We start from the raw sequence: 15,346 nt of genomic DNA, 5'->3' as shown, positions 1-15,346 counted from the left end.
AAAAATGAACATGGAACGCCCACCCAATGTAACACCCTGGCCTAACCAAAATAAAGAACAAAAACCCCTATCTATGGCTAGGGTGTTACACTATCCCCCCCCCCAAAGGTGCGGACTCCGGCCGCAAAACCTGACTCTGAAGGGGAGGGTCCGGGTGGGCCTTCTTACGGCGGCGGCTCAGGTGCGGGACGTGGCCTCCGCTCCACCCTCGGTGTCGCCCACTAAGGTGGCGCCCCTGGCCACGCCGGAGGACTGGTGGGCGACGCTGACTGCACCCGGCTGGCGGGCGATTCTGGTTGCGCCCGGCTGGCGGGCAACCCTGGCTGCGCCTGGCTGGCAGGCGACCCTGGCTGCGCCCGGCTGGCGGGCGATTCTGGTTGTGCTGACCCAGGATTCACCAGGCTGGGGAGACATGCAGGAGGCCTGGACCTGGGCGCAGGCACAGGACTCACCAGGCTGGGGAGACATGAAGGAGGCTTGGCCCTGGGCGCAGGCACAGGACTCACCGGGCTGGCGGGCGGCTCTGGCGGCTCCGGACAGGCGGGCGGCTCTGGCGGCTCCGGAGCTCTGGCGGCTCCAGACAGGCGGGCGGCCAGGGCGTTACACATTCTTAAATGGAAGTAGTTTGAAACCACCAAGACTCTTCCTAGATCTGGCTTCCCGGCTAAACTGAGCAATCGGGGGAGAAGGGCCTTGGTCAGGGAGGACTGAGCTCCAGAGTTCCTCTGTGGAGATGGGAGAATGTTTTCAGAAGGACAACCATTTCTGCAGCACTCCACCAATCAGGTCTTTATGGTAGAGTGGCCAGATAAAAGCCACTTCTCAGTAAAAGGTACATGACAGCCCACTTGGAGTTTGCCAAAAGGCATCTAAAGGACTTTCAGACCATGAGAAACAAGATTCTCTGGCCTGATGAAACAAAGATTGAAATCTTTGGCCTGAATGCCAAGCGTCACTTCTGGAGGAAACCTGGCACCATCCCTACGGTAAACCATGGTGGAGGCAGCATCATGCCTTTGGGATGTGGTTCAGTGGCAGGGACTGGGAAACTAGTCAGGATTGAGAGAAAGATGAACAGAGCAAACTACAGAGATATCCTTGATGAAAACCTGCTCCAGAGCACTCAGGACCTCAGACTGGGGTGAAGGTTCACCTTCCAACAGGACAATGAACCTAAGCACACAGCCAGGACCACGCAGGAGTGGCTTCGGGACAAGTCTCTGAATATCCCTGAGTGGCCCAGCCAAAACCCGGACTTGAACCAGATTGAACATCTCTGGAGAGACCTGAAAATAGCTGTGCAGCAATGCTCCCCATCCAACCTGACAGAGCTTGAGAGCATCTGCAGAGAATAATGGGAGAAATTCCCCAAATAAAGGTGTGCCAAGCTTGTAGCATCATACCCAAGAAGACTCGTGACTGTAATCACTGCCAGAAGTGCTTCAACAAAGTACAGAGTAAAGGGTCTGGATACTTATTTAAATGTAATGTAGATATTTATTTTTTTACACATTTTCTAAAATGTCTGAAAACTTGTTTTTGCTTTTTCATTATGGGGTATTGGGTGTAGATTGATGAGGGGGAAAAGCAATGAAATCCATTTTAGAATAAGTCTGTAAAGTAACAAAATGTGGAAAAAGTCAAGGGGTCTGAATACTTTCTGGAACGCACTATACAGGCTATTCATTTTTCATGATATTATTTCATGAAATGGCTTTCTTCTTCTACATTTTGGCAAGCGTTTATGTAGGCTATTTATTTGTTTGTTTATTTTACATGAAGTTATACCATAAATGCCAATGCAGTAATAGACCCCAATTTTGACTACATCTCTACTGCTCATAACAGCACTGTTTCTTTAACTGCCAGTGCTGAGATACTCGCCATGATAATCCATTGGAGTTCTGTGAACCAATCATGTGCTGAACTGTACAAAGAGATCTAGTCCCTCCCCCAGCCTCAGCACCATAAGCCCAGCCTCGTCAAGAACCCTGTTTTTTTGTGGGTAGGGCTACTGGAGTCTACCATTCTACAATGCATAGAGCTGAGAGAGACAGAGCCGCGCTCATATTGGGCGATAGGACTAATATTTAAAACGGTGTTTTACTAACTGGGATTACATTGCAATGTATTACAAACCAAGACCTTTACGAAGTCCAAAGGATCATCATTCATGGAAATGAGGATTCTAATGAAGATAAAGGTTTTCCTATGGCGGGGGCTTCTGCTTTTTCTCCTCCTGGGGTGTACAATAGAAGCGCAGACGCGCTACACCATCCCCGAGGAGCTCAACGTGGGATCAGTTGTTGGGAATATAGCTAAAGATCTGGGTTTGAATTTGGCTGAGATTTCCGATCGTAAATTGAGGATAGCCTCCGAGGGCGATAAGCAGTATTTCAGTGTGGATTTGGGCAAAGGCGAGCTCATTGTTAATGAGAGGATAGACAGAGAAAGTCTGTGTGGAGGAAATGCCAATTGTCTGTTGCCTTTAGAGGCTATTATAGAAAACCCACTACAGCTGTATCGTGTTGAGATCGAAATTCAGGATATAAATGACAATTCCCCAGTATTCCAAAACAATAGAAATGTTTTAAATATTGCGGAGCACACACTGCCAGGGGCAAGATTTCGTTTAGAATCAGCACAAGACCCCGACGTTGGCTCCAATTCTTTACGCACATATACACTTAGTAAAAATGAACATTTTGTGCTAGATATTAAAACAAATAAAGATGGGTCAAAAGTATCCGAATTGATTTTAGAAAAGGTATTAGACAGAGAAAAACAGTCCGTACACAGCCTGCTTCTAACAGCCGTAGATGGTGGAAATCCTGCTAGATCAGGTACAGCAGAAATTACTATTCGGGTACAAGACATAAACGATAATGCACCCATCTTTGAGGAAAGTGGATATGATATCCAAGTGGTTGAAAATACACAACCAGGAACTATCGTTGTCACTGTAAAAGCTGTCGACCGTGATGATGGAGTCAATCGTGAGATCGTTTACTCATTTGGACCACACACCTCAGAGTCACTACAGAACCTTTTAACTGTTGATCCCCAAACTGGCGAAATAAAGGTTAAGGGAGAGATAGATTATGAAGAGAGAAATTCGTTTAAAATTGATGTTCTTGCCACAGACAAAGGCATTCCACCAATGCAAGGCCTCTGTACTATTAATGTTGAAATTATGGATTTGAATGACAATTCCCCAGAGATCATTTTTAAGTCTGAGCCTAGTCCTGTTAGTGAAGACGCGCCTGTTGGAACAGTTATAGCTTTGATAAGTGCCAAGGACGTAGACTCTGGAGAGAATGGCAACGTCAACTTGAATATAGCGCCAGGCTTACCATTTAAATTAAAACCATCTGTATCTAACAACTACGCTTTGGTTACGGACACCAGTTTGGATAGAGAAAAAAATCCAGAGTACACTGTTGAAATTAAAGCTTCTGACTCTGGAATACCGTCTCTCAACTCCAGAAAAACAATTCATGTTCGTATTTTGGATGTTAATGACAACCCTCCAGTTTTCTCCCAACCTTCTTACACTGTTTACGTCAGAGAGAACAATGCTGCTGGATCAATAATGTGTTCAGTTTCCGCTTCAGATCCAGATATAGGAGAAAACGCCAAGATATCCTATTCTATATTAGACTCTAAAGTACAAGACGTGTCTGTCTCCTCCTATATTTACATCAACTCAGATAACGGCAGCATCTACAGCATGCACTCGTTTGACTATGAGAAACTGAAGGTGTTTCAGATACAGGTGCAGGCAAAGGACCACGGCTCTCCGTCTCTGAGCAGCAACGTCACGGTTCATGTTTTTATCCTGGACCAGAACGACAATGCCCCCGCTGTTATTTACCCTTCCGCTGTCATGGGCTCTGTCTCCCATCAGAAGATGCCCCGGTCCGCTAAAGCAGGCCACCTGACCACTAAGATATCGGCAGTGGACGCAGACTCGGGCCATAACGCCTGGATTTCCTATAGGCTGGTGGAGGCCACAGACTCGTCTCTGTTCAGTGTGAATCTTTACACAGGGGAGGTGAGGACTAAACGCGCTGTTTCAGAGCAGGATGACTCCTCTCAGAGGCTGCTTATAGAGATACAGGACAATGGGGAGCCGGTCCAGTCCGCCACAGTCACAGTCAACATACTGTTAGAGGACGGGCTCCACGAGCCCATCTCGGACTTCCGCCAGAAAACAGCAGAGCCCAGCAAGAGAAACAGTAAAATCACCTTTTATTTGATCATCTCTCTGGCCTCCGTGTCCGTTTTGTCTTTGTTGACTTTCCTCATCTTAGTGGTGAAGTGCGTTAGAAACAGTAGGAGCAGCTCGAGTTGCTGTATCAGACGGGCTGATTCTGACGGATACAAGAATCCAAACAGAAACCTGCAGCTCCAGCTCAACACTGACGGCCCTATTAAGTATGTGGAGGTCCTGGGAGGGGACATGTTGTCTCAGAGCCAGTCCTTCAGGTCGTGTCTCTCTCCAGTGTCCGAGTTCAGTGATTTCACCCTCGTTAAGCCCAGCAGCACCACTGACTTTAAGGACATGATAAACGTGCTTGATGCGTCTTTACCGGACAGCGCGTGGACGTTCGAGAGCCAACAGGTGAGCGCAATTCCTGCTGAAATGAGTGTTATGCAAATGTACAGTGTTCTCATCTAGTATTCGTATACCATTGACTACATTAGAACACATCTTGCATACTTTAAATTGATGTGTTTTCATAACTATGTATGTTGATAATAGGTTAATGTATTTTTGTGGTTCTTTTGATAAACGTCTTGCATTTCAGAGGCTACGCTGCATAGCCCGCTTTAACTATCTGGCTTGGCGCTGTCCAAGGTTCTGAAATGTACGCTACAGTTCTGACTCGCTGCTAGAATAGGGGAGAGCTCTGAGTGATTCAGTTCGTCACTATAGCAGCATTGTACTTTTTTAAAACCTCAACCAGTAGAATATCTTGGTTGTTTTGTACCGTGCTTTTGTTGTTCTGTTCCCTTACTTGTTCTTACAATATTTTGTTAAATATGAATTGCTTCACTTTTTTACGACTTTGATAGGGAAACAGCTACATTATTGCATCAACAGGACACGTCACAAAAGACAGAGGACACATTATTACGTTGATATGTTTTGTTCATGAAACAGTAGCTATGGGTCTAACAGAAATTATGTTGTTTCATTCTACTTCGATTTCAATGTCCGGTGTATTTTGATTTTCATATTTTTTTGAATTAGTCTTACGAAAAACATATTTTAGTTGTGATGGTAGAGCGTAGTAGGCCTACGTAGTTGTTTTCCTCGACCGTAGCCTGGGTCTGTGCTGCTGCTTGAAGGCAGCACTGATCCTAGTCTTAATCTATTGGAGCGCTGAGCGCCAATAGCATGCAGCGTTGTACAAAGAGATCTACGCCCTTCCCCAGCCATAGCACAGTAACCCATACAATGCACAGAGATGGGAGAGACGGAGCTACGCTCATCGATACAGTGAAATAAATATTTTTGCAACATTTTGTACTTGGAATATTCATGATCGGATTGCTTATGATTGCGATGTATTACAATCCAATAACTTCGTTTGCGTCAAATATACATCTTCTTTGGAAATTGAGATTTTAGGGATGAAGATTCTGCATAAACGGGCGTTCTGGCTATTTTTTCTGCTATGGAATACAATACAGGCTCAGATCCGCTACACTATTCCAGAGGAATTGAAAGAAGGAGCTGTTGTTGGGTCTATAGCGGAGGATCTTGGTTTGAAAGCGTCTGAGATTTTTGTGCGTAAACTAAGGATAGCCTCCGAGGCTGGTAAGCAATATTTCAGTGTGGATTTGAGGAGAGGCGAGTTGGTTGTCAACGAGAGGATCGACAGAGAGAGTCTGTGCGGACAAAGCGCCAGTTGTCTATTACCACTGCAGGTTGTTATTGAGGAGCCGCTCCGCCTTTACCGCGTTGAGGTGGAAGTCCAGGATATTAATGATAATGGGCCAATCTTTTTGTCTACTGAACGGGTTCTTAATGTTGCAGAATCCACAACAACCGGAGCTCGGTTTCTACTTACCAGTGCAAAGGACCCTGACGTGGGATCCAATTCCCTCAGTTCATACAAATTAAATAAAAATGACTTTTTTTCATTAAATGTTAAGACCAATAGAGATGGAGTGAAAATACCAGAGTTACTTTTACAAAAAGCACTAGACAGAGAGAAACAGGCCGTTCATCATCTTGTGCTGACAGCAATAGATGGTGGCAATCCGGCCCGATCAGGTACTACGGAGGTCACTGTTCAAGTTTTAGATAACAATGACAATGCTCCAATCTTTGAGAAATCGCTTTATGAATGTTCTTTACTAGAGAATTCACCCAAAAGTACAGTGGTCATTATCGTCAAAGCCGGTGATGCTGACGAGGGTGCTAATGGAGCGATGCAATACACGTTCGCTGAGCAAACGCCAGACTTCATACATGAAATGTTTTCTATTGACTCTGAGTCTGGACAGATCACTGTGACTGGCAATCTGGATTATGAAGAGAGTCACACTTATGAATTTAATGTACGCGCTACAGACAAAGGAATTCCCGCTATGGAGGGCCACTGCTCTATTCGGGTAGAGATTTTAGACGTGAATGATAATGCACCTGAAATTGTCCTGACCTCGTCACCTAACCCAGTGAAAGAAGATGCTTCTTTAGGAACAGTTGTTGCTTTGATAGGCGCAAAAGATCTTGATTCAGTGGAAAATGGGAAGGTCAGTTTGAGTTTAATAGGCGAACATCCATTTAAATTGAAACCGTCGTATGCAGATAATTATGCTATACTAACAGACTCTGAACTCGACCGGGAGCTATTTCCTGAATATAAACTGAAAATTGTCGCCTCTGATTCGGGTTCTCCTCCCCTCACTTCAAAAAAAGAGGTAATTGTAAGAGTTTTGGACGTTAATGACAACCCTCCAGTTTTCTCCCAACCTTCTTACACTGTTTACGTCAGAGAGAACAATGCTGCTGGATCAATAATGTGTTCAGTTTCCGCTTCAGATCCAGATATAGGAGAAAACGCCAAGATCTCCTATTCTATATTAGACTCTAAAGTACAAGACGTGTCTGTCTCCTCCTATATTTACATCAACTCAGATAACGGCAGCATCTACAGCATGCACTCGTTTGACTATGAGAAACTGAAGGTGTTTCAGATACAGGTGCAGGCAAAGGACCACGGCTCTCCGTCTCTGAGCAGCAACGTCACGGTTCATGTTTTTATCCTGGACCAGAACGACAATGCCCCCGCTGTTATTTACCCTTCCGCTGTCATGGGCTCTGTCTCCCATCAGAAGATGCCCCGGTCCGCTAAAGCAGGCCACCTGACCACTAAGATATCGGCAGTGGACGCAGACTCGGGCCATAACGCCTGGATTTCCTATAGGCTGGTGGAGGCCACAGACTCGTCTCTGTTCAGTGTGAATCTTTACACAGGGGAGGTGAGGACTAAACGCGCTGTTTCAGAGCAGGATGACTCCTCTCAGAGGCTGCTTATAGAGATACAGGACAATGGGGAGCCGGTCCAGTCCGCCACAGTCACAGTCAACATACTGTTAGAGGACGGGCTCCACGAGCCCATCTCGGACTTCCGCCAGAAAACAGCAGAGCCCAGCAAGAGAAACAGTAAAATCACCTTTTATTTGATCATCTCTCTGGCCTCCGTGTCCGTTTTGTCTTTGTTGACTTTCCTCATCTTAGTGGTGAAGTGCGTTAGAAACAGTAGGAGCAGCTCGAGTTGCTGTATCAGACGGGCTGATTCTGACGGATACAAGAATCCAAACAGAAACCTGCAGCTCCAGCTCAACACTGACGGCCCTATTAAGTATGTGGAGGTCCTGGGAGGGGACATGTTGTCTCAGAGCCAGTCCTTCAGGTCGTGTCTCTCTCCAGTGTCCGAGTTCAGTGATTTCACCCTCGTTAAGCCCAGCAGCACCACAGACTTTAAGGACATGATAAACGTACTTGATGCATCATTACCTGACAGCGCGTGGACGTTCGAGAGCCAACAGGTGAGCATATTGTTTGAATTGGTAATTGAAATGGAAGTTATTCAACTTGCTATTGTTCCCATATATTTCTATGTCATACAATGCATAATACGGCTTGGTTTCGTAAATAATTTTCCTGTAATATGCAATGAAAATAAAAATTAATAGCATCAGGAGCTTCTTTTTTTCAGTTATTTTGCTTTCATTTACACTTTTCACGTGAGGTTTCAAGCATTAATTGAACTTTCCATGTCCTGAATCGTTGTGTGCTGTCTAACGTCAGTGGTTAACCTGGTCTCACAGCATTTGATATTATTCTATATGTAAATCCGATACACTCTATTTAGTATGATATGTTACCTTCCCTATGGTACGTACGAATTTGTGAATGTCCGTCACCCATTTCGTATGGAATGTTACAAATTTGAAAAACTTATGAGGTTTAGTTTAGAAGTTAGGTTAAAGGGGACGGGTTAGCTAATATGTTAAGTAGTTGCAAAGTTGCTAAAAAGTAGTAAGTAGTTTAAAAGTTGCAATTAGTTGTAAAAAGTAATTAGTTAAAATGCTAAAGTTGTCCGTGATGACATTTGAACTCACAAACCTTTGGGTTGCTGGACGTTCGCGTTATATGCCCAACCATTTACTCGACCAACCACCCGACTTTTGTTTTTGCCTTAAGTAACATCTGTCTTATGTAACCATACCAAATGTAACATACATTATATATACAGAAGTATGCGGACACACCTTCAAATTAGTGGATTTGGATATTTCAGCCACACCCATTGATGACAGGTGTATAAAATCAAGCACACAGCCATGCAATCTCCCTAGACAAACATTGGCAGTATAAAGTCCTTAGTGAAGAGCTCAGTGACTTTCAACATAGCACTGTCATATGATGCCACCTTTCCATCAACTCAGTTTGTAAAATTTCTGCCTTGCTAGAGCTGCCCTGGTCAACTGTAAGTGCTGTTATTGTGAAGTGGAAAACGTCTCGGAGCAACAATGGCTCAGCCGCGAAGTGGTAGGCCACACAAGCTCACAGAATGGGTCCGCCGAGTGCTGAAGCGTGTAGCGCGTAAAAATCATCTGTTCTCGGTTGCAACACTAACTACTGAGTTCCAAACTGCCTCTGCAAGCAACATTAGGACAAGAATTGTTCGTCGGGAGCTTCATGAAATTGTTTTCTGTAGTCGAGCAGCTGTACACAAGCATAAGATCACCATGAACAATGCAAAGCATCTGCTGGTTCTCCGGAGTGATGAATCACACTTCTACATCTTGCTGTCCGACAGAATATGGGTTTGGCTGATGCCAGGAGAACGCTACCTGCCCCAATACATAGTGCCAGCTGTAAAATTGGCTGGATGAGGACTAATGGTTTGGGGCTGTTTTTCATGGTTCAGGCAAGGCCCCTTAGTTCTAGTAAAGGGAAATCTTAATGCTACAGCATACAATGACATTCTAGATGATTCTTTGCTTCCAACTTTGTGGCAACAGTTTGGGGAAGGGGAAAAGTTCCTGTTTCAGCATGACAATGCCCCCGTGCACAAAGCGAGGTCCATACAGAAATGGTTTGTCGAGATCGGTGTGGAAGAACTTGACAGGCCTGCACAGAGCACTGACAACCCCATCGAACACCTTTGGGATGAATTAGAACACTGACTGCGAGCCAGGCTTTATCGCCCAACATCAGTGCCCGACCTCACTAATGCTCTTGTGGCTGAATGTAAGCAAGTCCCCGCAGCAAAGTTCCAACATCTAGTGGAAAGCCTTCCCAGAAGAGTGGAGGCTGTTATAGCAGCAAAGGGGGGACCGACCCCATATTAATGCCCATAAAATGAGATGTTCGACAAGCAGGTGTCCACATACTTTTGGTAATTTACTTTATCATACCAATTTGAGCGTCACAAATATATGTTTACTATGTTAAACTGTTTACTATGTTACGTCTATTCTGAGAACATGCTTCAGTGCTTCCTTTTGGCGCTGTCCACTACCTTCAGTATCCAAAAGTTACTACAGCCACAACATCAAAATGGCTCTATTTTAAAAATTCATGAAAACAAACACGAGCTTTTTGGTCTTAATTTAAGGTTTTGGTTACGCATAAGGTTCGCAGTGTGGTTAAGGTTAGGGTTAGGTTTAAAATCACATTTTAAGAAGGTAAATTGTAGAAATGGGCAGGGTTTATGACTTTGTGGTTATGGTAACTAGTGACGACCACTACCGTGGTCCTGAAAGTGAAAACAAATGTATGCGTTCTTCCTGCACATTGATTCTGACTCAACGGCATACCTTATTTATGTTGTTATAGGATGTTGTGCTATTTAAAACAGTGTTTTTCAGCAATATGATATAGGCCTACATGCAAATGATCTGTAGCCAAGAATTTCTCATGTGTTCTTCTGAATGTATTGCTTCTCCAAAATACACAAAAATAAGTCATACATTGCCTAAAAAATATCATAGCCAAATACTAATGCAGTGCGATTTATGGATCAAAATAAAAGGTTCCACATGTGCATCTTGTAACAGTCAATTCGTGAAACTCTACACGGTCCTACAACTTCAATGTTACACTCTTCCAGTTGTATCACAGTTTGACCACATATCTAGTTTAATCACATATCCCATTGATAAATGCATGTTTTAGGACATAAAAAAAAAAATTCAGTTCAAATTATTATCCTATGATTTGTATGCCCCACTAAAATACAAGTAATAAAGCCAGTTCATCTCTATATCTTTGCCTGCCTATTACATTAACTCTCTGCCTATATCTTTGGCTGCTCTGTTACTTTAACTCAGAGCTGCTCCTAATCGTATTCTATTGGAGCTCTATAAACCAATCATGTGCTGAACTGTACAAAGAGATCTATGCCCTCCCCCTGCCACAGCACCATATCCCCTACAATGAACAGAGCTGGGAGACACATAGCTGGGCTCACATCGATGTACTGGATTTAGCCGTTCATTTAAGAAATTGCTGGGTATTTGGTAATTGCATTGCATTCTCTTGCGATGTGTGACGGATTAAGTCCTTTATCTATTGCACGCTATTTGTGGAGATGTGGACGCTAGTCAAGATTAAGATTTTTCCATGGCTGGCACTATGGATGTTCTTTCTTTTGTGGAATACAATACAGGCGCAGACTCGATACACCATTCCCGAGGAACTGGACGTGGGCTCTGTTGTTGGAAATATAGCTAAGGACTTGGGCTTTGAAATCTCTAAGATCTCTGATCGCAAACTGAGGATAGCCCCCGGGGCTGGTAAGCAATATTTCGCTGTGGATTTGGGAAAGGGCGAGCTCATTGTAAATGAACGGATAGACAGAGAGAGTCTGTGCGGACAAAGCGCGAGTTGTTTGTTACCTCTGCAGGTTATCATTGAGGATCCACTTCAGTTTTATCGAGTTGAGGTGGAAATACTGGATATAAATGACAACTCTCCACGTTTCAAGTCAGATGAAAACACAGTTAATGTGGCGGAATCAACTCTACCAGGGGCAAGAATTCCGTTGGAAACGGCCCAGGACCCTGATGTTGGAGCAAATATGCTGCGCTCTTACACCTTGAATAAAAACGACTTCTTCAAGTTGAATGTTAAGAATAGCAGAGACGGAACAAAGATTCCTGAACTTGTTCTTGAAAATGCAGTTGATAGAGAGAAACAGTCTGTCCACCATCTCATTCTTACAGCATTTGATGGAGGTTCTCCTGCTAGATTGGGAATAACGAAATTGACAGTTGTCGTTTTGGATAACAATGACAACGCACCAAGTTTTGAGCAAGACTTGTATGAGATCCATCTTAGTGAAAAGACCAACCCTGGAACGTTAGTATTGACCGTTGAAGCTGCCGATTTAGACGAGGGCTCTAACAGCGCCATAGATTATTCATTCGGGTCGCAAACACCAGATGACGTGCTAAAACGTTTTGCTATCGACCAAAAAACGGGAGAAATCACATTGTCACACGAGTTAGATTACGAAATAGGTCCCTCTTACAAATTTGATGTATGCGCGAGAGACAAAGGCACACCATCTATGGAGGGGCACAGCGATGTACAGGTGACGGTTATAGATGTTAACGATAACTCACCTGAGATAACCATCACCTCTTCACCCAAACCCGTTAGAGAGGATGCCCCAGTAGGTACCATGGTAGCACTAATTAGCGCAAAGGATTTGGACTCGGGAGAAAATGGTCAAGTTTCCGTTCGTATGTCTTCAGATTACCCTTTCAAATTAAACCCCTCATTTGCAGATCATTACGCACTAGTAACACATTCAACTTTAGACCGGGAGAAATATCCTGAATACCGTATTGAGCTTGAAGCATCGGACTCAGGGTCCCCAGCTTTGACCTCCATTAAAATCATAACAGTGAATATTTTAGATGTCAATGACAACCCTCCAGTTTTCTCACAACCTTCTTACACTGTTTACGTCAGAGAGAACAATGCTGCTGGATCAATAATGTGTTCAGTTTCCGCTTCAGATCCAGATATAGGAGAAAACGCCAAGATCTCCTATTCTATATTAGACTCTAAAGTACAAGACGTGTCTGTCTCCTCCTATATTTACATCAACTCAGATAACGGCAGCATCTACAGCATGCACTCGTTTGACTATGAGAAACTGAAGGTGTTTCAGATACAGGTGCAGGCAAAGGACCACGGCTCTCCGTCTCTGAGCAGCAACGTCACGGTTCATGTTTTTATCCTGGACCAGAACGACAATGCCCCCGCTGTTATTTACCCTTCCGCTGTCATGGGCTCTGTCTCCCATCAGAAGATGCCCCGGTCCGCTAAAGCAGGCCACCTCACCACTAAGATATCGGCAGTGGACGCAGACTCGGGCCATAACGCCTGGATTTCCTATAGGCTGGTGGAGGCCACAGACTCGTCTCTGTTCAGTGTGAATCTTTACACAGGGGAGGTGAGGACTAAACGCGCTGTTTCAGAGCAGGATGACTCCTCTCAGAGGCTGCTTATAGAGATACAGGACAATGGGGAGCCGGTCCAGTCCGCCACAGTCACAGTCAACATACTGTTAGAGGACGGGCTCCACGAGCCCATCTCGGACTTCCGCCAGAAAACAGCAGAGCCCACAAAGAGAAACAGTAAAATCACCTTTTATTTGATAATCTCTCTGGCCTCCGTGTCCGTTTTGTCTTTGTTGACTTTCCTCATCTTAGTGGTGAAGTGCGTTAGAAACAGTAGGAGCAGCTCGAGTTGCTGTATCAGACGGGCTGATTCTGACGGGTACAAGAATCCAAACAGAAACCTGCAGCTCCAGCTCAACACTGACGGCCCTATTAAGTATGTGGAGGTCCTGGGAGGGGACATGTTGTCTCAGAGCCAGTCCTTCAGGTCGTGTCTCTCTCCAGTGTCCGAGTTCAGTGATTTCACCCTCGTTAAGCCCAGCAGCACCACTGACTTTAAGGACATGATAAAGGTGCTTGATGCATCATTACCTGACAGCGCGTGGACGTTCGAGAGCCAACAGGTGAGCACATTTTTTGAATTGGTAATTGAAGATAAACGTGCTATTGTTTCCATATATATATTCGCCTTACAATGCATAACATGGCTGTTTACCGTATGTTTCATTTCCGCGCGGACCATTGCAGTGGTGCTGAAAGTGAATACGAACGACCGATATTTATTGGCATATTTTTACTGTCTAGGTTGTTGCTTGGATTCGTAAATACTTTTCTTGTAATCTGCAATGAAAATAAAATTAATAGCACCAGGAGTTTCGTTTAGTATTTTCTTCTTTCAGTTATTTACTTCCATTGACACTTTTCACGTGAGGTTTCTAGCATTCATTTGAACTTTTCATTTTTTGAATCGTTTTTCTGCTTCTCTGTCTAACCTCATTGGTTCAGTTAGCCACTGTCCTCTACCCTGGGTTTTCACTAGTTACCACATCTACAAAGTCGAAATGACTATATGCTATTGTAAAAATTCTTGATTTTTTTGTATCTGTTTGGTCTTAATTTAAGTTTAAAGTTATGCATGAGGTTAGCAGTGTGGTTATTATTAGGGTTAGATTTAAAAGCACATGTTAAGTAGAGAAATAGGCGGGGTTTAGAACTTTTGTGGCTGTGGTAACTAGTGACGGCCACTACCGTGGTGCTGAAAGTAAAAACAAACCTATGTACTCTTCCTGCACATTAATTCTGACTCAAAGGCATTTATGTTGTATATGAACTGGAAGACATTTGATATAGCATTGTTTTGCTATTTTAGAACTATGTCTAGACTAAATTTCGCTCTAATTTCTCATGTGTTCTTTTCAATGTATTATTCATCCATAGTTGAAATACACTAAGAGAACTCATACATTACCTAAACAATGTAGCTTAGCCAAATACCAATGCAGTGGGATATATTCATAAAACTGAAAGGTTCCACGTTTGCATCTTGTGACAGTCAATTCATGAAACCCTCAACTGTCCTACATCTACAGTGTTACAATCTTCCAGTCTACTACTGTAACAAGCTCTCACAGTCTCACGTCAGAATTGGATGTTGATCCATGTTTCTCAAACTTTACATTTCGAAGTTGTTCCAAACGTCAAATTTCAAAGTGTTTAAGGTTACGTTTAGGAATTAACTCCGAATTTTTTAAGTTGAGGCATTAACTCCGAATGGTTAAGGTTTGGGATAGGCTTAAAACAATTATCTAAAAAAACATTATATTGCTGGATTTAAACATGCAACCTTTTGCACCTGCCTGCGCGAGGCAGAGGCTTGCTCCTATCCACCATTCCCGTCCACAACAGAAACCTACTTGAAGGTAACAGCACTCACCGTTGCCTCTAGTGGCCGGTTTCCACTTCATCTCCCGACGTCCTCAGACATGGATGGACGTCTAATTCTGACTTGTGTCACAGGTGACCTGGCTGGATTCATCACAGTTTGATCACATAGCCAGTTTTATCACATATCCCATTGATAATTACATGTTTTATAACATAAAAAGCACTGTGGCATTCAGTTCAAATAATTGGCCTATGATTTGTATGCTGCACTAAAATACAAAGTAATCAAGCCAGTTCATCTTTATCTCTATGCCGGCCTATTACATTAATTCTCAGCCAATGTTCCCTCTAATATTTTTGGGCACTGAGCAAATTTCAGGTCTGCTGAGTGCAAACTATAACGTTGTAAAAATTCTGTGCAACTTCCAGCATGCGTTTACTGTGAACAGTCCACCTGGCCGTGCTGCTGCTCCAGTTTCAACTGTTCTGCCTGCGGCTATGGAACCCTGACCTGTTCACC

General features: G+C 43.9%; 2 protein-coding genes and 1 pseudogene across 43 annotated transcripts in view; all 3 read left to right on the top strand.

Annotated features, from left to right (window-relative positions):
- The window catches only part of LOC106603249 (protocadherin gamma-C5), a 167,210-nt gene that overhangs the window by 131,793 nt on the left and 20,071 nt on the right, over positions 1-15,346 (top strand). Inside the window, exon 1 of one of the 42 annotated variants that reach the window (XM_045716963.2) lies at positions 10,954-13,565. The exons of 40 other annotated variants lie outside the window; for them this stretch is intronic. In XM_045716963.2, coding sequence (XP_045572919.2) covers positions 11,121-13,565 — 2,445 coding nt within the window. In that variant the 5' untranslated portion in view covers positions 10,954-11,120. Of the gene's footprint in view, positions 1-10,953; positions 13,566-15,346 lie in introns of those variants that run through there. One more of the 42 variants, XM_045716990.2, reaches the window with a different exon arrangement.
- Positions 1,995-4,696, top strand: LOC106603245 (protocadherin gamma-C5). Its single transcript, XM_045717005.2, has one exon. The coding sequence runs from the start codon at positions 2,174-2,176 to the stop codon at positions 4,679-4,681; it is 2,508 nt and encodes an 835-aa protein (XP_045572961.1). The 5' UTR covers positions 1,995-2,173; the 3' UTR covers positions 4,682-4,696.
- Positions 5,469-8,226, top strand: LOC106603244 (protocadherin gamma-C5 pseudogene; annotated as a pseudogene).

Source organism: Salmo salar, chromosome 04 (genome assembly GCF_965601325.2).
Source record: "Salmo salar chromosome 04, fSalSal1, whole genome shotgun sequence".
Lineage (NCBI taxonomy): Eukaryota > Metazoa > Chordata > Actinopteri > Salmoniformes > Salmonidae > Salmo > Salmo salar.
This window is presented reverse-complemented; position numbering and strand designations above follow the sequence as displayed.